Source organism: Mytilus californianus, unplaced genomic scaffold, assembly GCF_021869535.1.
Source record: "Mytilus californianus isolate M0D057914Y unplaced genomic scaffold, xbMytCali1.0.p SCAF_7, whole genome shotgun sequence".
Lineage (NCBI taxonomy): Eukaryota > Metazoa > Mollusca > Bivalvia > Mytilida > Mytilidae > Mytilus > Mytilus californianus.
The window spans coordinates 89123292-89151162 of NW_026262723.1; the positions used below are offsets into that span (position 1 = coordinate 89123292).

Below are 27871 nucleotides of genomic sequence, written 5' to 3' on the forward strand. Positions count from 1 at the left end.
ATATTTAAATATTTTGTTGTGAATTCAATGGTTTTTAATAATTACATGGTATGATCTCTTAATTCACATTTAAAAATCTTATGTTAAAACAAATACTTGAGTTCATTTTGTTTTCAATTTCAGCATTTAAAGAAGAAAAATAGGGTAAAAGTGATAGAATATTTCTTAGATGTTGGGAAGGAATGCATCAACATTGGAAACTTTAATTCTCTTATAGCCATTATAGCTGGTCTTAATATGAGCCAAGTGTCCAGATTAAAGAAAACAGTAAGTAGATATAGAAGATATGCTTGTCTATTTCTCAGACTATTAAACAAAGATTTTAATATCAATCTTTCATAAAACGATCAGTTCAAATTGTTGCAGTTTGAAAAGGGTGTTTTGTTCTAAACTAATCAGGTTTTGTGTTATTTGTCTTTATGGAATGATTTCTTAACTTGAAGGATATGGTTAGCATGACCAGATTAAAGAACTGCATTATCATTTTTCAGTCTATGCAAAGGGAGACAATTCATTTCTTTTCCGTAAATTGCAATTTGAAGGGTAGAATAAGTTTGATATTCACTTTATTCAGATCTGGTTTAGTCATACCATTACTTCTTGTTTTTATGCTAATCATTAATATGTTTTGTTTTTCAGTGGGCTAAAGTAAATACAGCAAAATTTGAAATCTTGGAACATCAGATGGACCCATCTAACAACTTTGGTAGCTATAGGTCCTGTCTGAAGGCAGCTATGTGGAGGTCAGAGGGTGCTACCAATGAACGAGAAAAGGTACTTTTTAAAGAAAATTTTTAAAAAATATTGTCAAAGTAATAAATGAATGATATAATTAAGATGTATTACGTCTATGTAAAATACATTATTATTCAATTATGTGTCCATAAGGAGTATAAACATACATGAGACTTTTTCTGGGGGGTGGAGGGCTTTATTCCTGCTCCCAAGCTAATATAATTTGTATAAAATCACATTTACGATTACAGAAAATAATATATATATATAGAATTGTTTCATGAAATTGATCAATGATGAATATGTGAACTAATGTATAAGTATTAGTAATAGTTTTTTCATGTCATTTACATGATTTTTTTTCAACCTGTACTATACATCATTAATTTATTTTTTCCTGGCTTGAGCAATGAACCATGAAAATCCACTGTGTCTAAAGCAGAAGGGCTAGAAAATTGTATAAAAACACTTCCTTTATACCATGTTTTAGGAACAATGTAAGGACCAACTAGATTTAAGCTCATACAGCCAACACCATACAAAGAAATAATAAATAAAAAGGGAGATAATTTGTGCAATTTTATTTAATTCTGACATGTTGAAATGCTAATTTCATTTAAAGTTTATATATTGATTTTATTTTCAGATTGTCATTCCTTTCTTTAGTCTGTTTGTAAAAGATCTGTATTTCCTAAATGAAGGCCATTCTAGCAAGTAAGTTTCTGTTTTTAGGGTGTGATTTTAACCTCAGAAATTGAAAGATATCTAGGAGAAATATAATTGAAGTGAACAAAGTGACTATAGTTTGTAGTGATGAAACAAAATGCAATTAGAGATAAGAATTAAATATTCAGCTTAAATTAAAAAGATGCTATGAACTCTTGTTATATCTAATTGATTGATATGTTAAGATAAAGATCATTGTTTAATTTCTTCAACTTTGAAAGCCTTTAAAAAACATGTACAATGCTTCAAAAATATCTGCGTAATGTTGTTTTTGTTGTTGAAATTTTGTGTATACAATTTTTTCTACATGACATTCATGTTTTCTGTATTCATTTGTTTTCCCTCCAATTCATAATTCTATGTGAAATTTGTCATTTTAAATACATATTATGAAATATGTAGAAAAACTGATATTGCATATATGTCAATGAGACAGCTACACAACAACGTAAAAAAAATCCCTGTATGAACATTTTGTATTAGAGAAGACCTATTAAATTTGTAAATTGCGTTTTATACCTGTAAGTTTTTCAAGTTTTTTTTAAGTGATTTATAATCTTTTTACATTTAATTACTGTCTTTCAGATTAGAAAATGGTAATATCAATTTTGAAAAGTTCTGGCAGCTAGCCAAACAGATTTCAGGACTAGTCACCTGGCAACAAGTTCAGGTAAGAAGTCAATTTAACATTTATTTATTTTTAAAAATTCCTAGATTTTGTATGATTAAATGAAACATTTTATATCAGTTTTAGGCTAATGTATTATATAAACAGTATCTAAATAAATAATGATTTTAAATTGCAAAGAAATATTTGGCTGAAATGGTCTTTGTAAATTTTTCGTAAAGCAGATCATAAAAGCACCAAAGTAAATATTGGAATATGTAACTAGGGAAAATAAATGTAAGTGTATGTAGCCAAATTAAATGTACTGGTTCATTGTAAGATTTAACACAATGCTAATTGTCAGTTTTATCTGTTTCAGTGTCCATTTGAGAAGAAAGCAGATGTTTTGCATTATATTCTTACAAATCCAGTTTTTTCAGAGTCCAGTAAGTATAAGATAATATTTGCTTGTGCTTAATTATCTCTTTTGTATTTGTATAAAAGGCTAAATTTATGAGAAAATGTATTACAGTGAAGGAGTTTTTTTTTATTCAAACTCAAATGAATTTATGACTTGACTGAATTCTATTTTAAACAGAAATGTACGAATTAATTTGTGTATTTAACCCATAATAGACATAAGATCAAAAATTTCAGAGGATACATATTTATATATTTTGTTTTTCAGATTTAAGTTTAGCATCATTTGAATGTGAAGCACCATTCTCAAAAAACGAAAAAGAGAGACACAAAGACTTAAAGTAAGTAACAACATTTGAATAAATTTCTTAACTACAGGTACACCATGATACCATGTACATGGTTCTTTGGAATTCCAAGTTAAACAAGATAATCATAATATATAATGTAAAGTTTACATGACTGAATGCATTATCATTATTTTTATTTATTCAAATGTTTCAGTTTTTGATTGTTTTTGAAAATATAAGCACTTGAAATAAATACTTTAGATCTATAGTATCACTTTATTCTTTGTTTTTTTTTTAGATCAAAAGTTGGCATTTCATGACGAAGATGAAGCAATTGTAAATAAAAGCATGGTACCTATTACCTGGTGTTAACTGCAGATGACCTTGACATTTGTACAGTTGTTGGTGCACCTGTGTACAGACTTGAAATGGTTTATGATTTTTTTAAATCTTGACCAGTCCAAGGATAGAAGTTGTAGTTCTAAGGATGGTATTTTTGCATTAGCTGTTGGATGCAAAATTGACTTGGTGATTAAAAAAACTGATGACTGTGTTCCTTTGACATTCCAGCCATAGATAATCACATGATAACCATGTGTTTGTCATATTTGTTAGTGCTATATCTTTGTCTAGTGCAATGTTTTCATTGATTTATCATGCCTCATCACAACGAAGTATTCAGGACATATTTTGTAGACTTATATTTTAATTAAATGTTGTTAAATATTTGTAGTCAAATTTAATGAATATATTTAATTGATATGCTTCATTAGATTTTGTTAGTTCTTTAATATCTTTATTTAATTAACTCCTATCTGAATATATATGTACTTACTTAACCACACCCTATTACCTGCTATTGGTACTACAAATGAAATTGGTAACACAGATTCAAATATGCTGTACATGATTGCAAAGTTTAATGTATTGCAATGTCAATAGGAACGGCAGTCAAAGATCTGCTGTACACAATAGCAAAAACAATTGTTTTGAATAGCAATAGGGAACACAGATCCTGTTGTATCTGCTGTAGTGATAACTGGTAATAGGGTGTGATCACTGGCTGCTTTATTGTATAGGAAGTCAGGGTAATTGACAGGTATTCACGTAGCAATGTCATCTTTCTATATAAACAACATTTTTATTGAAAGGTTACAGGGTTTTTGTGAATTGGTGCTTATTTTATTGCAAAAACAAATGATTATTTTAGCAAATATGAGAATAATACTTTGGCCTATAAATAAGTTAAATAAAATCAAACTGAACAGAAGAAAGAGTAATTCACTTTTCAACCAAAAAAAAATGCAGAATAAGATTATTGCCAAATTAATCTTGTTAAAAAATTTACCTCAAATTATTTGACCATTCCATTCATTCAATTTAACATTGTTCATCCCTGCTAGTCAGTGACTCATCATGGTTATGTGAACTCTTGAAATAGACTTAAAGTATTGAAGCTTTTGCTTTAGATGTTTGACTTTAAATGGCATTTACTTAGGAAGAGGTTTGGTTCAGATTAAAGTTTCTAATTTAAAGATACTTTTGTATATGTGCTTTGTCAAAACTAGACCTAGATTTATCCATTTCAATCTTAGTTGAATTATGAGGATTATTTTTGGCTTGCTTGTCAAATCTAGTTTTGCAAATCAGTAATACTAAAATTTATTATACTGAGAGTTATTTTTATATTTTTATTTTTTCTAGAATTGGTAGATTAATTGTTATCTTCATAGCTTAAGATTCTTGTTACATTTTATGGAAAGTTATGATAATTAATTTACTTTTATATTTGAAATTCGTATGATAAATGACACACAACAAAAAAGATATTTGTACAAAAATTACAATTGGCCAATTTGAAGACATAATGCATTTACAGTGTTAATTTTAATGGATGTGTAGTAATTAGACTAATGGCCTTAACCTCTTCTTTTTATTGTGATATCATTGAGGCATCGAATTAAATTATTCAACCAATGTTATAAATGCTTAACAGTTTGAATTGTATGTTGAAAAATGGGTATAATACTAGAAAGAAATCAAAGGACATTTTTCACCCATTTTCTGAATGTATGCATCATTTTTAGAATTTGATTAATTATTCATTTTATATTCTAAAAGTTTTCATTCATATTCATTCTCTATAAAATTTAAAGGAAAGAATTTCAAGTAAATGTATTTGAAGTTTTAAACCATATATAGCGTTTCCTACAACAATTTACTATTGAAACTCTAAATTTCTGAATTCAATAAACGCGAAGAGGATACTTTTTGTACTATTTTAAACCTAAAGAGACCTATGCTCTTATCCTTTGATTTTTAATTTTCTTATTCATCCATTAACAAAAATTGGTTTCATTTTATATACAGAGCTCTACTTGTTGTTGATCACATTCATTGAGATTATTCTGTTATGGTGCTTTTACATTATTTAAATTTTTCACATCACATACATCTGAAATTTACACATGGTTTTGTGATTATCGATTTTACACTTGTTAATTAAATTTCATATTGTTCTGGAAACTTTAATTGTTTCTGAAATATTATGTTGTTTCGGAAATTTCCTATGAATTTTTGTCAAACTTTTATTGTTATATTTCATGTCAGCTATCAGTAGAAGTTCCAGAATTGATTTGGATATTTTATATACTGATTTTTTTTCCTTGCTTGTTTTACATCTGTTAGTCTATACAAAATCAATGATTCAAAAAAATTTGATTTTAAATTGTTACAAGTTTTAAAATTTCATGGATAGTTTGTTAGTGACATATTCAGACTGGGAAATTGTATGGTTTTGATAAAAAAAATCTTGTACCTTTCCTTTCTTAGCTTTTTTGTTCAAGTCAAAAATAAATCTTTTATAACCCATCTTTCAGAAATACTGCAAATACCAAAATTAATTTGAAGTTTTTATTAATGCAAAAAAATGTTGAGGATGAAAATCTTATATATGACTTAGTATTGTTGCATAAGTGACAGTTGTCATAGATTATCAATGATAAATACATACTTAAAATTTGGGATTAATACTAACTTATAAGGGAGATAACTCCTAGTCATACTTATAAGAGAGATAACTCCTAGTCATTATGAAATCTACATACTACATTTATCATACATAGTGTAAAGCTTTGAATGTTTGTTTTACATCTTGTTACAGTGAGAATGATTTAAATTGTGGAACAGAACATGTTATTTCTAAACTTCATTTTACATGGTACATTTTGTTTTACTGTGTATTTGTTACTGCTCATTCAAAAGGTTGAGAAAGTTATTTGTTATTACCTACTATGTAAATATTTGATGATTTATATGGACTTGTTGAATCTCTCAATGAAATTAAAATAAATTAAAAAAAATATTTATAAATGAAGCCAGGTGTTTTTGTTATTGAGCCTTCATAAATTTTCAACACTACAGATTATCAGCATTTAAAATCATTTATGAAATATTTTTTATTCCTTTCCAGAATGTGAAAACATGAGAGTGCAGTAAACCCCTAGTTAACACATTTTTAGCTCACCTGGCCCAAAGGGCCAAGTGAGCTTTTCTCATCACTTGGTGTTCGTCGTCGTTAACTTTTACAAAAATCTTCTCCTCTGAAACTACTTGGCCAAATTTAACCAAACTTGGCCACAATCATCATTGGGGTATCTAGTTTAAAAAAATGTGTCTGATGACCCCACCTGCCAACCAAGATGGCCGACATGGCTATAAATAGAACATAGGGGTAAAATGCAGATTTTGGCTTATATCTCTGAAACTAAAGCATAAAGAGCAAATTTGACGGGGTAAAAATGTTAATCAGAATTAGATCTATCTGCCCTGAAATTTTCAGACAAATCAGACAACCCGTAGTTGGGTTGCTGCCCCTAAATTGGTAATTTTAAGGAAATATTGCAGTTTTGGGTTATTATATGGAATATTATTATAGATAGAGATAAACTGTAAACAGCAATAATGTTCAGCAAAGTAAGATCTACAAATAAATCAACATGACCAAAATGGTCAATTGACCCCTTAAGGAGTTATTGCCTTCTATAGTCAATGTTTAACAATTTTTTGTAAGTTTTTGTAATCTTTTACAAAAATCTTCTCCTGAAACAACTGAGACAAATTTAACCAAACTTGGCCTAAATCATCATTAGGGTATCTAGTTTAGAAATGTGTCCGATGACCCCACCTACCAACCAACATGGCCGACATGGCAAAAATAGAACATAGGGGTAAAATGCAAGTTTTGTCTATTATTTTTTGAATCGTTATAAATAGAGAAAATCTGAAAGGAGCAAAAATGTTCAGAATAATGAGCTCTTCCAATTGTCCATATATGTCAAAACTGTTAGACAAATTCTTATAGGAGTAATTGCCCATAAATGACAAATTTTACCATTTTTAGCTCACCAGGCCCGAAGGGCCCCGTGTTAGCTTATGCCATCACTTTGCGTCCGTCGTAGTCCTTCGTCTGTCGTTGTCGTCTGTCGTCGTAAACTATTTGAAAAATCTTCTCCTCTGAAACTACTGGGCCAAATACATTCAAACTTTAAATATATGTTCCTTAGTGTATCTAGGTTAAAATTGTATCCGAAGTTTTGATCCATCAACAAACATGGCCGCCATGGCTAAAAATAAAACATAGGGGTCAAATGCAGTTTTTGGCTTACATCTCAAAAACTAAAGCAGTTAGAGCAAACGTGAAAGAGAGTTAGAGTGATGATTAGGTAAATATTTATCTATTATGAAATTTTCATGCCAATTGGAGAATTTGGAGAATTTATTGTTGGGTTACTGTTAGAAGTAGTTGTTTATTAGGAAATTTTAGATTTTGATTATTTTCTTGAAAATTATAGTAGATAAGAAGAAAGTGTAAATGAGAAAAATAGTATTGATCTATCTGCATGAACATGTTCAGAACAAATTGCCAATCTGTTGTTGGGTTACTGTAGTAAATTTTTTTTTTGGGAGAAATTATAGTTTTGGTTATTTCCCTTTGAATCATTACTTTTTCTCTGAAACTACAAGACTTAATTCAACTCCTTTTCACCAGGTTTACTTATAGATAATAGATCAACTTAGAATTTTGTTCCAATACAATGATTTTTAACCAATAGGGGATTATGTATTGCCATGCAATACTCACAGAATTCTTGTTATATTTCATCTCTTAAGCACTAAGAACATACCGGTAACTTAGATATTTATTTTGAGGCATATATGACCCCCCACCCCCACCCCCAAAAAAAAGGTGCTTTTTTAAGCAAACACCGATATACATTATTACTCAAAAATATAAATCATGATTGATAAATGAATTAAGCTTTAACAAATCAGGTGAGCGATTCAGGCTCTTGAGAGCTTCTTGTTTTTCATATTTGCCTATTAACATGAAAACTATGATATTTAGAGAGAAACATTTTTTTCCGCTATGCCTTATATGATTTAAATAATAATCGATAAATAGACACTTTTAAATCACAAAAATGATCAGCAAGGCAAGATCTATTAAAAAGTCAAATTTTGTCGATATAGTTAGTAGATTGTCACTCTTCATAAGAGTGATTGCCCTTAAATGAGGATTTTTTTTACCCTCTTTTGTGTTTTGAGCAAAAAACAAACAGACTAAAAGATCAACAAGATAGAGATTTTTGTCATGAAGTCTATTCTCGTCTACAATGTTGGAAAGTGTCCTTTGTTTGGTATGCACATAGACCAAGGTGAGCGACACAGGCTCTTTAGAACTTTTAGTTTTCATTTCCCAGGTTAAAAAATAGTCTTATAGCACATTAAAGACAAATGACTTGAAGTTAGTGAAAACTTCAAATAATAGGTTCAAGGCTTGTGGCAGGGTCAAACTGGTTATAATATAAAGGACTCAACACTTCCATAACCATTGACATTATCATAAAAGCAATTACAAAGTAAATAGTACAACAGTATACAAAGACCCAGCTTATCAGAATGGTTGATTGTTGTATGTTTATGTCCAGTGGCATTTTGCATTTTCAGGATGAACATAATTTAAAAAATGTATGATAGGATTACTGTGCACACAACATATGTTTGGTAAATAACCATCAGGACAATTTAGACCTGTAACTGGGATCCTACTCCACTTGAATGAATTAAAGAGAATGTTTGTTTGTTCCAGAATGACAAGTACCAGTGCATCTAATATTGTTATAAAAAATAAAAATAAGAAGATGTGGTATGATTGCCAATGAGACAACTCTCCACCAGATACCAAGTGACATATAATTTAACAACTATAGGTCACTGTACAGCCTTCAACATTGAGCAAAACCCATTGCAGCTTTGTTGTTAATATTCAAAGGTAGATAACTCAGATTCATATTAGAAACAGCTTTTGTATTTCTCCAACCATTTGGTAAGTCCAAGCATCTTGTCCTTCAGGATGATGTTGAGAAAGGAATTAACATAAATGGACAATAGTGAGAATGTGCAAAATATGTAACTCTAACCCATCACAAAAAGGCTTGTTAATCAAGCATCCATGCAAATATGTTCACAGGATTGCTAACCTTGCTTCATAGCTAGTTTATATATTTTATCTTTTCTCTTGTTCTAAAAAGAGCAATTATAGTTTTGATAAAAATTAAAAGTGTCATTATTTCAATTTTTCCAGATGCAGTAACACTTTCAGAAAATGTTTTTTAGTTGTTGATTCAGAATGAAATCTTAATTGCGTCTATCTTTATGTCATCAAATTGATACTTGATCACTGCTTTTGTGTGGCAAATTGGCCATATGAATATTGCTGTACTATCTTGTCTTTTCTTGTTTAATTGCCAAAATCTGAACTTTTTGCTGATAAATTATAACTATGTAAATGTTTATGCAGTTTTTAAGGTATTTTAGAAAGAGTAGAAATATAGTATTCTGCTCTTTGAAGCTTAACCCTTTGAGCGCCGGGATGTTGTTTTTCACATGGTGACGTTGCCATACATATGTGAATGACGTTACTATAAACTATACGTAACGTAACGTCAACATGCGACGTACAGGCACATGCACGTTGTTTACGTTAATTGAATAATTAGACCACACATGAGACATGACACGCATATGAAAAATTATATATCATATGTATTAAGAGCAGAATGTTTTTTTTTATTGTTATGGTGAGAAGCCATTTAAATCAAGAAAACATTTCATCATGAAGTTACCAATCATTGTATTTTTTTATGCATGAAAACGATAATGAAATTATTCAAATATTTTATTGCATGATGATCAATCAAACATGTTGACACATCACTGAGTTATCGGTGAATAGCAGTGTTCTTATTCTTCAAAGTTAATGCGGGTGTGGTATCTCCTGAAACATCCGTCGATGCAGAGTCCGACTTTACAAGTTGCACACCACCACTGAATCCGGGATTTTCTGAATCTTTCCGTGCCAGCACAAACTACACATTTCTTTCGTTTCTCATCCGGTATTTTCTCCGGGAAGTGCCTCTCTGTGATTCTGGCTAACTGCCGATGTACCGGTCTTACGGTTCTAATTTGTTGATTTCTTGTCCTATCTCTGTGATTGCCTAAAAGGTCCTGACATAACTGTTGGTGAAACTTTAGGTGGTCGAGCTTTGTTTCCACGACGAATGTTCTTTTGTAGCAGATGAAAGCATTAACTGAAAACGAGGAATAAAAAATAACACATAGTACGAATGTCTTCCTCAAGTAAATCAAGAGAAGAAAACAAAATAAAATACGAAATGAATTTAGATTTGTGCAATTAAGATACATGCCAAATTTGCGAAAATATAAAAATATTGAATGCAAAAACATTTAAACAAATTTATTTAGGTATTTAGTTTCAACAATTTGTCTTACTTTTGTTCCTGCCTACACACATTTAGGAATTGAAATAATCACGAATAAATAAATGCTTTTCGAAAAAAAATAAATAATTCCGAGGTGAATAAAAGGGAAACGGGGTGGGTGTCCATCTATGAGGAAAGAAAACTAGTGGCTGATACAAAAATATATATAAAGGTTATGTCATGTATTGAACAACTATGAACAACTATACAAGTTATGTAGCGTTCCCATAATTTTTAATCCATTTCAATATAAAAAATGTGAATTAATCCATTTCATTTGAACTTTTGTGGATAGTTGTCTCATTGTCAATCCACAATCTCCTTATTTTTATAAAGCAATATTTTAATGTCTTTCGACGAAAATTTATGTATTCTAAACTTGCAAATTGTCATTTACCTGCAGCTGTAACTAGTTGATGGAATAGTAGCTTTCTCCACATTTTCACACTTTTGAAATTCGGCTCAAATTGTAAAATAAGCTGATCCCCGAGATCTACTCCACCCATAGTATAGTTGTAACGCTTAACAGGGGATGGAATGGCCACATCTGTTCCTCTACTGTTTGTTGTGTTAATCTTGCTACAATTTATAAACATACATTAAGAAGTTTTCTCCATGAACATGTAAATCTTTTCAAGAAGGCCGAAAATGCATATAAAAAAAGTATACTCAATATACAGATTTTATTTTTAAACATTCCATCAAGTGTTCTTAAATTACATTAATTCAATTAAACTAAGTTTCTGTGGTTGCAAAGAAACTCAAATTATCGGCATTTTTAACTTGAACAACAATAAGTATGTTACAGTATTGATTTTTTCGTTCGCAGTATATTTGATCAAATTATCATTTAAGAACAGTAATATTATAGTGACTATAATTTTAACATTACTTTGCTTAAAAATTGTGTACTTCATTTGGTCTCTTGTGGATAGTTGTCTCATAGGCGATCATATCCCATCTCCTTATTTTATATTAAAAATGCATATATGTAATATACGTTTTAATTTACCATGCAGAGCCAGTTGTTGTAAGAATGGTAACCAGTCTGCGATCTGCCCATAAAACTGCCATGAGTTGTCCCTGATATTTCACTGTCATGTCTCCTTTTTGAAGTTTTACATTTCTGTAGCTTTTTGGCATGCCACGTCTGGTTTTGATTACAGTTCCTGTGCAGAATGTACCATTATCTTTCAAATCATGTACCAATTTGGGACTTGTGAAAAAACTATCAACTGTAACATGATGCTCTTTGTTGAAATGAGGTGTCATCAACTCTGTCACTACTTGGTACCCCTGAAAAAGCAATGCTTTGGGTTGATATGTGTTTATTCGTGAAGTCCTTGCGTGTAAGTAAAATTGAGAATGGAAATGGGGAATGTGTCAAAGAGACAATAACCCGACCAAAGAGCAGAAAACAGCCGAAGGCCACAAATGGGTCTTCAATACAGCGAGAAAATCCCACGAGAATATTTAAGTTTTAAGCATTTAATTTTATTCAATAATTCCTGAAAATATATATTGAAAATAACAGGGGGTAAACACGAACTAGTGATTCTATTAAACCAAACGAAGACTGGTTTACCGAAAAATGTTTCAAGGTGACGGGCTGTTAGATTACTAAAAAGATAACGTATGAAATATGGCGTGAATCCAAGAATTTTGTTTGAAAAAGGATGTAGATTCCTTCTATAAACATGACTATATGCCCTGACTATGCCTCATTATGCCCGTTTATTGCAGTTAATCTAATTTTTTTTTATAATTTTTTAATAAAGGAACTATATATTTTTAAATAGTTACAACATGGACATGTACATTTTCAAATGCAATATTTGACCTTACCTGCCCATTTTCACTTCTTGCTTCGTTTCTTCTACCCGTATATACTTTAATCTGGTGGGTGTAGCCAGTGTAGGATTCCGCTAAAACCCACAATTTAATCCCCCATTTATGAGCCTTTTTGTTGGACAAATATTGCTTTAGCTGATGTCGGCCTTTAAATCCCACAACTCTCTCATCTACACAAACATCCTGGTTAAGTCTGTAAAAATATAAGGATAATAACATTAGGTGAATTTTTTGTACGGCTACAGTTTAAAAATATTCAAAGCAAATTTACGTTTTTGAATAAAAAAATTTCGTCGTTATAGATGCACGTAGAGTGTATATAAATTGAAAAATAGGTATACAGATATATCTTTTAGATTTTATTTCTAGTCCGCTTTCATTTTTTTCATCACAGTAATGACAACATTGTAATTAACTTTGGATAAGTTTTATATACAAAGTCAATGTTAATGTATTATGTGTCTCTGGTTACACAATGTAATAAAATGTGAAAAATGTGTAAACTTGAAGTAAATGTCTTTTTTGTTTATTTACTATGTAATACAATTTGTATTCTTTATATATAATATCTTCACTCTCCTAATAGCTTAAAATGTATTGTATTCTCTTGAACAAAAAACGTGCTATTGGACACTTTATTTATCAGTACATGTACCTGTAGTTTTCTGCAAATGTCTGATTTAAAATGTCTATGACAGGACTGATCTTGTGGAGTGGGTCGTAGCCTGGTTGGTCACGTGGCACTGCTGTCTCATTGTTGTTGCAATGCAAAAACTGCATAATAGCCTGGAATCTATTTCTAGAAATAACTTGGGCAAAATTTGGTGTTTCCATAGACCATGATCTAGGATTGTTCTCCCAGTATGACTCATATGTAGGTTTCTTTACAACACCCATAGAAAGAACAAGTCCAACAAATGCCAGAATTTCCTGACGTGTCACAGGAGTCCAGTTTTTCAATCGTGCATACTCTGGCACTACTCGTGGGGGTCGACTTCTTTCAGCAATACATTGGGTGGCATAACGATTTGTTTCATTAACTAAAATGTCGATAATATACTTCTCCCCGGCATGTCTATAAATTTCAAAAAGTAATCTAAAATTGTTGAATTTGGCAGAAAGTTTACCGGCCCAGTTTGTTCATGAAAATTTGGTTCCGGCAATGAAAACGTCCCTGGATCTACAACAGGGAACCACGGTCCCCTATTCATTGGTATACCTTCATCTAGTTCTTCATCTTCCTCTGAATCAGTGTCTGATATGTTTATGTCTGATTCATATTCGGAACCCGAATCGCCGTCGTCCATCATTAACTATACGCCCAGAAAAAATGACGTCATGGTTGACCATGACGTCATCAGTGGATGATGTTTTTTTTTTTGAAACTTGTTCCGTTATTTTTCTTTAAAACTATATAGGTTTAGAGCATCAAACTGCTGCTGTTGATATGCTTTTTTTGTTTTATTTAATTGGGATAAAAAACGACAAAAATGTCGTTTTGGCGTGCTAGCGGTAAACGACATTTTTGTCGGTTTGGCGCCGAAAGGGTTAACTGTTGTAAAGAAGACTACTAATGTTGGTAGCAAATTCCATTGTACTATAGTGCATGGATCGTTCTTGTTATAGAATGAAATTTTAAATGGATCCTTGATATTTGTTTGTAGTGGTCAGTATATTTAATGAAAAAGATGCGATTGATTGCCTATATGAGACAACTATCCACCAGAGATTAAAAAAAAATTGATGTAAGCAACTATAGGTCAACAATGTAAAAAAAAATATAAAATACCAAAAGAATAGTTTTTATGTGTCTTATTTGAGGTGTAAAAAGCTCATTAGATCTTAAATTCAAATTTTGTCAACTTTTTATCTTTTTAAATTTCTCGCGTTAAAACTTTTGAAGCACCTTGGGCACATTGCTTTCTACTAATCACTTTTACGTTTTTTAAAAGGTTTCATCCAATCAAAAGGTTCTATTTTCCTAGCAACAAATACCCCGGATGCTGCTTATGAAAATGGAGGACATAGCAAAGAAACCGATTCGGAGTTAGGCATGGATCTAAATATTGTATAACGACCTCATTTTTATATAGTGTAGCTCAACGCTTATTAGCCATTACTGAGGACACACGAAGAATTGCGTTCTACTTTGAAATTGTTACTAGTGAACTGCTGAAATGGCTATGGAAAGGGCCAAGGTAAATAAGTCGTGTAAACAAACACTTTGATTGAATACAAAGTACTCGGTAAATGATTAAAATATCTGATGAAGATAATTTGGGTGTTAAAATTCATATGAACCACTTCCCATGACCTGAGGTTTTTGTTTTCCTATCCGACATGTCCAAATTGTAGTAGCTTGTCCATGTTGCTGAAATTTGACTTTCAGAGTAATATAGTGTAACACAGTCACAGGAATAGATTACCTTAGGCTTAGCCGTTTTTGGCACAACTTTTTGGAATTTTGGGTCCTCAATGCTCTTCAACTTTGTACTTGTTTGGCTTTATAACTATTTTGATCTGAGCGTCACTGATGAGTCTTATGTAGACGAAACACGCTTCTGGCGTATTAGATTATAATCCTGGTACCTTTGATAACTATTTACCCCACTGGGTCGATGCCACTGCTGGTGGACGTTTCCGTCCCCGAGGGTCTCACCAGCCCAGTAGTCAGCACTTCTGTGTTGACATGAATATCAACTATATGGTCATTTTTATAAATTTCCTGTTACAAAACTTTGAATATTTCGAAAAACTAAGGATTTTCTTATCCCAGGAATAGATTACCTTAGCTGTTTTTGGCACAACTTTTTGGAATTTTGGGTCCTCAATGCTCTTCAACTTTGTACTTGTTTGGCTTTATAACTATTTTGATCTGAGCGTCACTGATGAGTCTTATGTAGACGAAACGTGCATCTGGCGTATTAAATTATAATCCTGGTACCTTTGATAACTATTATAAGGCTACTATAAAGTGAAGATTACAACTTTAAAATTATATTCTTGGAGACAAATCTCTCAAACCATTTGTTTTAAAAATATTTGAGAGCCTGACAGGTGCTACTTGATGCCATTTATAAGGCTACCATTTAGAGAAGATTACAACTTTTAAAATTATATTCAGGGAGACAAATCTCTCGAACCAAGTGATTTAATATTACATCCTGACAGGTGCTACATTTGTACCTGATGAGCTCCCAAAGGTTTATTTCTGATCTACAATATAGGGGGAATCATATGCTCATTCATGATGTTTTATGAGAATTCCTTAAAAGGAGCTAAAACCTTGAAAAAAGTTTTCCTTCATGTATATAATCTTACACCTTAGTCATCACTATTTTCCCCCTGTAACATTTTGACGTCACTATAGAGAAAATGTCGGACGCCACAACAGAAATGTGAGTGTTGTATGACCTCTAAACACGTTGTTCAGATGCTGCAAATTAATATTATCAAATAGGACATTAAGGTCTATTATGATTATGATAGTAATTAGTGTTTTCTGCAGGAGGTTTTGGTGTGTTTTCTTGACGCCCTGCCCTTTTTAGGAAAACAATTTGGCACCATGCCCCTTTTCCATTGTATTTTAGAACGCCCCGCCATAATTTGATATCAGTTCTGCCATTCATCTTTTAGCAAGATCATTTCGAGTTATTTCCCGTGGAATGAAATCAAAATTTTAATGGCGGACATTATATTGAATTTCGTAATTATGTATGAACAGTTTTAAAGCGACAGAGTACAAATACGATTCATGATTGATTGAATCTAATAGGGACAACATCGATTTGTACCTCTACAAATTTAAAATGTAGACAATTTAAAAGGGAACCAGGCGATCATTTGACTTATAATTTTACGAGGCATGGGATGAAAATTACCACTGATTACGTAAACAATCCGATGTTTGTTTATATTTTCTATTTATACTATTCTGTTGGTAGAGATATCGGATTGGATGTGAATTTATGACGGCTTTCATACTGTTGTTATCTTAATAAAATCAAAGTTAAGAATATAGCTGATATAGTTTTGAATCGTACGAAAAATCAACAACGTTTCAATAAAAAAAAAACACAGATGGAAAAAAGACGAAAAGCAGAATAATATATGTATAGTAAGTCTTGCTATACAAATCTTTGAATATCCTAAAACTTTTTGTACAGTTATTAGCCTATTTCATTGAGAAGTTATGCAGTCAGATGTATTTTTATCAACTAGTAAAGAAGTAACCCCTCACCCCACCCTAAGTTCAGCAACTACACAAGTATGCTCTCTTCTGTCTCCTGGTCACAATAAGACTACTCCCTAATGCCCTATTGGTATCTGAATGACAATTTCTAAGACTATCTCCATCAACACAAATTTACTTAGCCAAACTAAATGTGTTACTTGCACCTGAATGCAGGGATCTGGTTTGGAGGTAAGACTGTTGTTTAGGTTCTAGCTGGAGTTGGGTTAGGTCAGAGTCAATTAATGTGGATTAATGGGTTCAGGCAGTGTGATTAACATATCAGACTTAACTGATCATCATATGATTCCTCCAATTAAATGAGTTCTTTTTCAGTGTTTGGGCCCAGGCTCAGACTTAGTGAGCCTTTAGTACTCTGCATCTATATGATGTACATGTACGCTTCACTACTTCGACTCTGTATCTTTATGATGTATGCTTCACTACTCTGAGTATGATGTATGCTTCACTTCTCTGCATTAGTATGATGTAGGCTTCACTTCTCTACATCAGTATGATGTATGCTTCACTTCTCTTCATCTATATGATGTACATGTATGCTTCACTACTCTGCATCAATATGATGTATGCTTCACTACTCTGCATCAGTATGATGTATGCTTCACGACTCTGCATCAATATGATGTATGCTTCACTACTCTGCATCAGTATGATGTATGCTTCACTTCTCTACATCAGTATGATGTATGCTTCACTACTCTGCATCAGTATGATGTTTGCTTCACTACTCTGCATCAGTATGATGTATGCTTCACTTCTCTGCATTAGTATGATGTATGCTTCACTACTCTGCATCAGTATGATGTATGCTTCACTTCTCTGCATCAGTATGACGTATGATTCACTACTCTGCATCAGTTTGATGTATGCTTCACTACTCTGCATCAGTATGATGTATGCTTCACTACTCTGCATCAGTATGATGTATGCTTCACTTCTCTGCATTAGTATGATGTATGCTTCACTTCTCTGCATCAGTATGATGTATGCTTCACTTCTCTACATCAGTATGATGTATGCTTCACTACTCTGCATCAGTATGATGTATGCTTCACTTCTCTTCATCAGTATGATGTATGCTTCACTACTCTTCATCAGTATGATGTATGCATCACTTCTCTGCATCAGTATGATGTTTGCTTCACTACTCTGTTTCAGTATGATGTATACTTCACTTCTCTACATTTATATGATGCATCTGTGTGACTCAGCCTAAAAATTTCCCAGTGAGAAAACTGACTAAGGAGATGTGATATGATTGCCAATGAGACAACAATACATAAAGACCATAGGACAAAGATGTGAACAATTAAGAATCACTCTATGGCCTTCAATAATGAGCAAAACATCTACCATAAAGTAAGTTATAAAAAGCCTAAGTTTGACAAAACGTGAAACAATTCAAAAGAGAAAACCTATGGCCTGATTTATGCTACACTAATGAACAAAAAAATAAATATGGAAGGCAGTGAACAATTACAACCCCTGGATAACAGGTTCATGGCTTAGGACAGGCACAAAGGGAATATGGAAGGCAGCGACCAATTACAACCCCTGGATAAGAGGTTCATGGCTTAGGACAGGCACAAAGGGAATATGGAAGGCAGCGACCAATTACAACTCCTGGATAACAGGTTCATGACTTAGGATAGACACAAAGGGAATATGGAAGGCAGCGACCAATTACAATGCCTGGATAACAGGTTCATGGCTTAGGACAGACACAAAGGGAATATTATATGGAAGGCAGCGCCCAATTACAATGCCTGGATAACAGGTTCATGGCTTAGGACAGACACAAAGGGAATATGGAAGGCAGCGACCAATTACAATGCCTGGATAACAGGTTCATGGCTTAGGACAGACACAAAGGGAATATGGGGAGGTTTAACATGTTTGTGAGCTCTCAACAACAACATGAAGTAGTTACACTGAAAGGCCTCTTGATCATCTAACAGCTCTTGTTACAGTTGCTTTGGGTTACATGCATTGTACATTTTGTATAGATCTGAAGATTTTTCTTCTAAATTTATCAAGGACTCATTTAATTAGAATGTTGGAATGTTATTACTAGTACTTTTATTGAATTATAAGAATCTTGTATAGAAATAAACGGGGATTTTTGTAAAAAAGAATAAACCAACCGATTATAATTATATGTTTAGTAAAGTTAAGCAGGATTTATAACTCTTCAATATTTTGGTTTAATAATGTAATTAACATATAAATAAGCCATCAATAGGACTTGAAGATTTTCTAAGGGGATATATTTGCAATAATCCAAAGTAATTTATTTATTCTTTTTCTTAACAAACAACACAAATATGTAAAGTGAAAGATTGAGTCTACCTCAGTAATAAATTTATGTTGACAGTGTAAAATTTATGTAAACAGTGCTAAAAGAGGAATTCATATATACACATGAATAGATGAAGCACAAATAAGCAGTTAACTAATGTTAGTTTTAAAAGTGTATAATCATTGCTCATTTATAATTTAATATTTCTAATTTGTTAGGTAACAGTTAATTCTATATAAATTCAGTGCATGTAAATATTTTATTTGGTTTATTGTGAAATCTGGTTACTGAAAGAAATCCAAATAAGATAAAATAACAATTGAAATGTTTTGGCATGGTTCCAAATCCGTCTTTACAATACAGGCATTTACTTGGCATTCATTGGATATTTAATGTGTATCTTATAAAACATGCTTGTTAAGTAATTGATTTCCAATCAGGATATTTTGCCAGTTTTATAATTTTTTATATATATAATATTTAAGTTTGAGCACAATGGCCTCATGGCTCATTTAATCAGAAATATGTATTTTTTCTATATTATTGGTTTTTGATACGTTTGATTAACAATTGAGTGAAAAAATAGGTGATATACCAACCAAAGATGATCCCCTCACAGACAATAGAAAATTATTACAGAAATCCACATTGTACAGCAAACATTAAAATATACAAAATATCTTATTAACAGCCTTAAGATGTAGTAATTGAATTTTAGATATCCAGTTAAAGTGTGTCTACAGTATTTTACTTGACAGAATAATTTATAAGTTGAAACATTCCTTTTATTTTTTTTTTTATCTACATCATGGTTCAAGTATACATATATGTATATACCCCTGAATTGCCTGAAAAGGGCAGTCTGCTGTTTTACATGAATGTGATGTATCAAAATTTTCAACCAGCATTGATAGAGTTCCATTGTTTAAGCATGAAAAAGACCACTACATTTATTTAGAGGATGTTCAGTTTTCAAAACCTACCAAATTATTCATATATTTATTTGTTCCCCCATTGAAATCTAATCTCCACTTAAATCCAGTTAATGAAAATTTGTGTGGAAATTGTTTATATTTAGACAGTACTATTTGACTTTGATCTTATTTTTGTTTTCCATTAGTACGGTTAAGTTTTAGGATTGAACCTGTCCTAAAGTTGAATAAGTAACTATATATGTATGTGCGTTACATACAACATCATACCACATCTTCTTATGATTTGCAATGTAATTGTTTTAGAATACATGCTGTTGTATTAATAAAGAATTTATTTGACTATTTTTTAAATTTTAGTATGTTGAAACTCCAGTGCAGAGCTGCAGTAAGACCAGAGGGTTGCCTGGCTTGCCGCCTCTTCCAACACATTCCAAGGAACAATCAGATCTATACAAGGTATCATATTTCAGCATAACTTAATGGCAAAACACACACACTCAAACAGAAACATCAATCTACATGTATGTAGTATGACACGGTTTAGAAAAGGCAGAAAGATAAATCTTTAGTATTTATTTTTCAAACTGAAATGATTAGATGGGTTATTATTTGGTCAATGTTTTCACTTTCAGGGTTCAGGTTAATGTTATTGATTAAAAAACAACACATATAGAAAATAGGGGAACATAAATTAAAAAACAATAGATTTAGAAAATAGGGGAACATGAATTAACTTTCTTTTTATTGCATTTCTTTTGTGTATACATGTATCTAGTTTGTTGTTTAAACCTGATCCGAGAGGTTTGTTGTGGACAAGTTTTTATTCCATGACTGTATTAATGGTTTAATACTGATACATGTCCTTTTAGACAGTGATTTACCAGGATAGCTGCCAATTATATGTGTGCATCTTGATTTCTAATGTTTCTTAGGATTTCAATAATCTACTATGTGGTTATAGAAAAACTTTTTATAAGATTTTTTGGCTGATGCAGTTCAGACATTTTTGCATGTCTACCATTAATTTGGCATTTATCTTACTATTAAAATGCATTTTGCTGAGTATGTGTCCATCTTTACATCCAAGTAGAAATTCTATTAATAACAATGATTGTTTCTTGTGTATAGATTGTTTTGCGGAACAGTGAGCACCCACCTATAATGAAGGGTACTTCATGGACTCTAGCAGCTCCATTCAAAGAAGAGCGATATCATCGAACTCCAAGTGAATCAATAGCTAATAATTACACCCCGTCAGCATGTGATTTAAAGATGAGAGATCTTCCCAAACTGCAAAGACAAAAAACAAAATGTAAGTTTATGTTCTTTAAATTATAAATAAATTGTCAGTGATTTATATTCATATGAAAACAATATAAGATATGCTGTGTACGGCAGATGTATAAGATAATAGGTTTCTGAATCTGAAGGTATGGAATTTTCTTAAATGTTTTCTATAATCCACTTTGACCTACTACTGTACTTAAAATTTATTTAAATGAAATTAAGATTGACACGTTTTAACTGAATTGACTGGATTTCAGACCTGGAAGATCAGATTTATTCTGGTATATATACCAAGAAAGAGCTGCCACCTATCAATGATGGTAAAGTGTAGACATAGTTGTGTGAAGCGTGTGGTGTAGTAGCTATTGTGTTTATTTGCTATATATGACCAAAATCCTCTCTGGCTGGAAATCTTGTACATCGTATTTACAAACATTTTGTTTCCTCTACCAAGAGGAACTGTCTGTTAAATGTATGGATGTCACCAGGTTTGTTCACCAGAGGGGATTTTTATAAAGAAATATTTTATTTGCACATTAAGTTATATTGTTATTATTTGCCAAAATTTTAAGGATTTACTTTTTGTCAGATAGAAGGGAGATTAATATATTTCAATTTAAAGGTATTTTAATGTGTATTACTTTGTTTTTAAGCATATAAAGGGAAAATTATTGTATTCAGTTAGATTGCTTAATCCCTGGTATGATGTTATTGAAGAATTTTGAAAGGTGATGGTAGCAAGTGCTTGTTTTGTGTGCTGTGTATAGACATTATTTAAAAGAAACCTATTCAGAATACAGGGAGAATTCTATAACCATGAGATTTTTGTATTTTGAATTCAAAATATAGCTATCTTAATCAGATATATATCTTTTTACATTTGTCATAATATTTTAAGTTTTCAAAATTTTGTAATTAAAACTTTTACTCAGAGTATGGTTTCCAAACATTTAAAGAACAATCTTTTTCGTCACTCATAAAAAGAAACTTTTGTTCTAAAGCAGGAGGTTAAACAGAGTTTAAAGATAATTACTTTGAATTAATTGTATAATGAAGTTTTTCTATTTTAAATTTTCAGTACTAGGGAAGAAAAGTCCAAGAAAATCACCAAGAAGTCCTACATTTGTAAATGGGTAAGTTTATCAAAAACCATCCAAACTTGTGAAAACTATTCAGAACACATTCCTTTTGCTCATTTTGTTGTTGGTATTAAAGTTTATAAATAAAAACAATATTTTCAGTAATCAATTAGCATTTTTTTTCTTAAATAAGTCATTTGTCTGTGGCAATTTTAGATTTTTTCGAGAAAATTTAAATTCTTACATTGGTACCAGTGGGTTATCAGATTTATCCAATTGAGATAGTTAAATTATCAGATTTAAAAGTATTAGCCTCGACAAGGACTTTAAAATTCAATAAATTAACAATCAAGATTGCATAAATCCAATAATCGATACTTAACTTTGAAAGAATTTGTTTCTCTAATGATTATCAAATCGATATTCATTTTTGTCGAGCCTGCGACTTTTGTAGCAAAAGCGAAACATAACAATCCTACATTCTGTCGGCGGCGTCCACAAATATTCACTCTGTGGTTAAAGTTTTTCAAATCTTAATAACTTTCTTAAACTATCCTGGATTTCTACCAAACTTGGACAGAAGCTTGTTTATGATCGTAAGATAGTATCCAGAAGTAAATTTTGTAAAAAAAAAAATCCTGTTTATCCTTAGTTTACTCATAAATGGACTTAGTTTTTCCGCCAGTTAACATTACATTCACTCTGTGGTTAAAGTTTTCAAAATTTTAATAACTTTCTTAAACTATCCTGGATTTGTACCAAACTTGGACAGAAGCTTATTTATGATCAAATGCTAGTATCTCTGTTTTTCCGTATATTACTTATAAATGGACTTAGTTTTTCTTCCAGTTAACATTACATACAGTCTGCAATTAAAGTTTTTAAAACATTTATTAGATTCATAAACCATCCTGGATTCTTACCAAACTTGAACAGAAGCTTCTTACATTCGAAAGATAGTATCTAGAGGAAAATTTTAATAATTATTTCCCCATTTTTGTTGAGCATGCGACTAACAGCAAAAGTAGGCGAGACACTGGGTTCCACGGAACCCTTACACATTTTTGATAAACGAAAATCACCTTCTAGTGCCTTCCACATTCTTAATTTCTAGGTCATACAAAAATTATGTTGTCAATTTCTCTAACACCTGTTCATCCAGAGAGCTGATAAAGGTTATGACCTAAGAATTTTAACTAAGCCAATCATCTACTGAGATCATTGGCAACCACACATTGGTTAAATTTTTTAAACAATGAGTCCAAAAAGGGTTAAATTGTCAAAGAATTAGAGAAATTAATTTATTATGTAGCAGCAAAAAAGAATAATGGCAAGTCACCATGAACAAAGTGAGGTCAAATAACAAAACTTGTAGTAAAATAAAGTAAAGTAAAATTGCTAAAGATGATACCATTTAAAAAAATAACATTCTAATCTAAATGTTCTTGGAAATGCATATAACTGTTGAGCTTACATTTTTAGAGGCCAATGCATAATCAACATTAACCTAATTTGTACTCAATATAAATGTTTTGATATTGTTTTGATTTTAGGAATGCCAATGGTGTTAATGGAACAAATGGAGTAAATGGCCATGATGTGTTACCAGACATTGGAACAGAAATACCACCTAGTAGACCATTCACACCTAATGAACAACTAGACATAATGAGAGCTTTCGAGGATCATGAAATAACAGAAACAGGAGAACCATCAAACAGAGATGAGGAAGTTAGTTTTTCTTATATTTGACCATTTCTATTGTACAGATTTTATTACTGATTTTAACTGATTAAATTTATTATCTTTGAGGCCTAGTTCAATGTTACAGGTTGGTTTAATGCCATCTACCAATAACCAACTCTCGGTCTAGGGTTCAATATTTTAGTCAGCAATCAATTAAAAACCCTGTAATAATAACAAAATATCATTTTTGAAGTATCCAAAATACATATAGTTACTTTCTTTACAAGGTTAAACATGTATGATAACAGACCAAGTAAAATACATTACATATAATTTAGTAATAACTTTAACTGGTAAACAATTAGTCCTTATTTAAAAAAAACCTGCCGTAAATGTATTCTGAATTATATAATGTATTTGAGAGCTGCAGTAAATGTATTCTAAATTATTTTATGTTTTTGAGAGCTAACAAATTTTGGCTTTAAACCAAAAGACATACTTTCATTAGCTTTCTGTGATAATACAGTAAATTACTACTTATTTTTTTAAATTAATAGTTATACTTTATTTTGAATATTTTTGTTTTTACAGAGATATTACTATTACATACAGAAAGGTGTAAAGAGGCAGATGTTAGCTCCTCCTCATCCTGACACAATGAAGAATATAAGATCTCTAGTCCCTCCAACACTCCTGTCTAGTACTTCTCTAACACCTATGGTACGGGACCTGTCTGAGGAAGTGCAGAAGGATTATGAGTTCAGTTTGAGAAAAACCATTGGTATAACAATTTTCATGTTAATTATGATATTATTAGAGCTATTTTCCTAATGCTTGTAGTTTAAAAGTTTGTTTGGCTTGCTTGCTTTGTTTTTATAAATGTTTGTTTAAGCATTGTAATTAAGATTGACATCTGCAATTAATAGATAGGCGGGCTTCAGCTTGTATACATTATACTGAAATATTATTGGATGTTAAGTATTATGCTGAATATAATGTAAACAAGCTGAAGCCTGCCTATCTATTGATTGCAGATGTCAATCTTCATAACAGTGCTAGAGCAAACATTTATACAAACAAAACAAGCAAGCCACCAAACCTTTAAACTACAAACATTAGGAAAATAGCTCTAAGTATTTGGCAATCTAGAAATCATCCATGAAGAAAAACATAACACCTACACATTTATTTTGATATCTTCTGTCGAATACAGGAATTCAAAAATTCATACAGAATTTGCCATGAAGGCCATACAAAAGGTAAATTTTGTAGAATGCTTTGTCATAAGTCTAAAAAGGGATACAACTCTGCAACATTGTGTAGAAAATACAGGGTAATATATAAGATATCAGATGTTGTTTTTCTCCCAGGAACAGACTGATTAAGAATTTTGATTGTCCATTTCAGTAATTACACACCAATTATGCATCTGAAAAACAAAAGTAAATATTTGCAGCTTCTTTTTACCATTGTATTACATTTTTTAATAACATAAACGGTACCAATTTTACTGCACCAGATGCGCATTTCGACAATCAATGTCTCTTCAGTGATGCTCGAGGCCAAAATATTTGAAAATCCAAAGCTTATTAAAAAGATGAAGAGCTATAAACCAAAAAGGACAAAAAAGTAAAGCCAAAGCCGGGCAGGAACCAGAGCTTTGCATGAGGGAGATATATTTCTGAATTTAAAATAATTTCCAAAATTTTTTAACAGCAAATTTTGATAGCACAAATCCGAATTTTCATGCCAGTACCGAAGTACTGGCTACAGGGCTGGTGATACCATCGGGAACTATCAGTCCACCAGCAGAGGCATCGACCCAGTGGTAGTAATAACATTAATGGTACCAATTTTACTGCACCAGATGCGCATTTTAAATTGTGTGGTTCTTATATACACTAGTAATGAGCTTTTAAATAGTACCAAACTCATTTTACATTCTTTGGGTAAACAGAATCATTTGTTGTATTTTACAAACACAAAGTCTGTGTCACTTTTGATGATGTGTTTTGCATTTCTTTCACATAAAAATTATTTGATAATTTCAGTTGACTACATTTTAAAAGATCCAACAGAAAAAGAAAGACTGCACATTGCTTGGACACCAAAGCCTTTCCCTCACAGGTAAATGAAGTATAAGATATTTTGACTGATTTCTTATGAGTGAAAAAATATTGTTGTCCTCGTCAATTAGATGTAGATGTTTCAGATAGAGGACTATTTTTCTCTTTTATTTAATACGAAAGCACCTAAACCTAGTCTACATTTTTTTACCTGTTCATTTATTAAGACAAGTTAAGAATTTGTACATAGATTTTATTCAAGTTTGAATTAAACTGACCAGATCAAGGAAATATGGATTAGATGTTATAACACATTCCCCTTTCCATGGTAAAAATAAACAATGTTTCCCTAAATGTATTACTTTCAAAAGGCTAAAATTAATTTCATTTTGAAGATAACTTTTGTGTACTTCAAATATATAATGATAGTTCTAGATGGATGTACAGAGCAAATAATGTATACATAATTCATTGTGTGATACTTTTCTTTATTCATAGAGTCATTAGAGCTCCAGTTCCATGGCATGATAGCTATAGAAACATGAAAGACACAAACAGAATCCATCTGTTTATTACAAATCCTATAATGTTAAAATTGCAGGATATTTGGTTTGACCAGTAAGTATTCATTAGAATTTTTTAAGTTCAGTATTTTGAATGTAGACATATTTATGATGGTCCAATGGTATTGATGTACTATTGCAGTAGCATTCATAAAAGAGTTCAGCAGTCACTAATAATTGTTTAATGTTGAGATTGTTATTGTAAGGAAAAGCTGATATGATTCTTTCAATTTTGATGCAAACAAGCAAGAACCATGTTGTGATGAATTGAACTAGGAATGTAAAAAGCCTGTGATTTATATAATAAGTGAGTGGAAAGTTATAGAAATTGAAAATATAGTAAGATAGAAAATTATTGCATAGTAGCTTTGAATTATCAATCAACTCCATTTTTTAATTATATGTAAGTACATGTTGTACTAAAAATTCAAGGGCATTTTTTTCTTTTCAAAAACATTTTTAGAATAAAAAATGACTGCTCTATTATGTAAATTTCAACACCTGTTTAACAGCCAATTGATTTTTACAGATTCAATGAACTGAGATTTGTAAACCTGAAAGAACTAAATGAAGCAGATTTACCTTTATTACCATCAGAGTTTGAATCCTTGGTAAAGAAACAATGTTGGGAAGCACATGAAGTTCTGAGAAAAAGGTAAAATAGTATTTATCTTAGAAAAAGTTAAAACTGGGTTAAATCATTGATCACCAGCATGTATACAGTACCATAGAATGACGCATAGATATTCATTGCAGGGTGCTATGTATTTTCTGGTTACAGTCATAAATGGTTGGCCCATATGCCTTTTTCACCATATACAAATAATAAAAGCCTGATAACTGTACTTTGGTATGTTATAAATAAATTTGAAAAAAGGTATTTAACATTTATTTGGTTTCTGTTAAAAGAAATGAAAATTTTGATTTCAGTAAACTATTTTTTTTCTCTATTTTAGCTGGATACCAAACTGTGCCAAGTTATTTGTTGAGCACAATGAATTATGGGAAGACCTTGTCCCTCCAGAAGATGATGACTCCACAGAACTTGTTGAGGAATTCTTTGCCTGTGTTGCAGGTCTCATGTCTATACAACTGAGAGGAATGGTCATCAATTCTCTTGCTGACTTCCTCAAATTCTTTGAAACTCATAAAGTAAGGCTATTTGACATTTAAAACCGTAAATAATACAAGGTGACTGAATTTTGTTGTTATGATTCAATATAAGATATTT

At 31.4% G+C, this 27871-nt stretch overlaps 3 protein-coding genes across 10 annotated transcripts in view; 2 read left to right on the top strand and 1 right to left on the bottom strand.

Annotated features, from left to right (window-relative positions):
- LOC127710211 (ras-GEF domain-containing family member 1B-like) overlaps window positions 1-6154 on the top strand; it is a 59661-nt gene extending 53507 nt beyond the window's left edge. For all 4 annotated transcript variants that reach the window (XM_052215968.1, XM_052215969.1, XM_052215970.1 and 1 more), the window contains 7 exons: window positions 124-267; window positions 640-774; window positions 1382-1449; window positions 2047-2131; window positions 2448-2514; window positions 2757-2829; window positions 3077-6154. In XM_052215968.1, the coding sequence (XP_052071928.1) occupies window positions 124-267; window positions 640-774; window positions 1382-1449; window positions 2047-2131; window positions 2448-2514; window positions 2757-2829; window positions 3077-3098 (594 nt within the window). In that variant the 3' untranslated portion in view covers window positions 3099-6154. The remainder of the gene's footprint in view (window positions 1-123; window positions 268-639; window positions 775-1381; window positions 1450-2046; window positions 2132-2447; window positions 2515-2756; window positions 2830-3076) is intronic.
- Window positions 6155-10070: 3916 nt separating this feature from the next.
- On the bottom strand, window positions 10071-12828 carry LOC127708034 (piggyBac transposable element-derived protein 4-like). The gene is made up of 4 exons (XM_052212830.1): window positions 12468-12828; window positions 11635-11918; window positions 11020-11201; window positions 10071-10430 (listed from the first exon to the last, which is right to left on the bottom strand). Exons 1-4 carry the CDS (start codon window positions 12690-12692, stop codon window positions 10084-10086), a joined length of 1038 nt encoding a protein of 345 aa, XP_052068790.1. The 5' UTR covers window positions 12693-12828; the 3' UTR covers window positions 10071-10083.
- Window positions 12829-14459: 1631 nt separating this feature from the next.
- The window catches only part of LOC127709284 (dynein axonemal heavy chain 3-like), a 77643-nt gene continuing 64231 nt past the window's right edge, over window positions 14460-27871 (top strand). For 4 of the 5 annotated variants that reach the window (XM_052214739.1, XM_052214741.1, XM_052214740.1 and 1 more), the window contains exons 1-11: window positions 14460-14671; window positions 20317-20415; window positions 21088-21271; window positions 21504-21566; window positions 22325-22379; window positions 23879-24056; window positions 24603-24792; window positions 26063-26138; window positions 26576-26695; window positions 27170-27295; window positions 27597-27792. In XM_052214739.1, coding sequence (XP_052070699.1) covers window positions 14651-14671; window positions 20317-20415; window positions 21088-21271; window positions 21504-21566; window positions 22325-22379; window positions 23879-24056; window positions 24603-24792; window positions 26063-26138; window positions 26576-26695; window positions 27170-27295; window positions 27597-27792 — 1308 coding nt within the window. In that variant the 5' untranslated portion in view covers window positions 14460-14650. The remainder of the gene's footprint in view (window positions 14672-20316; window positions 20416-21087; window positions 21272-21503; window positions 21567-22324; window positions 22380-23878; window positions 24057-24602; window positions 24793-26062; window positions 26139-26575; window positions 26696-27169; window positions 27296-27596; window positions 27793-27871) is intronic. The other variant, XM_052214743.1, reaches the window with a different exon arrangement.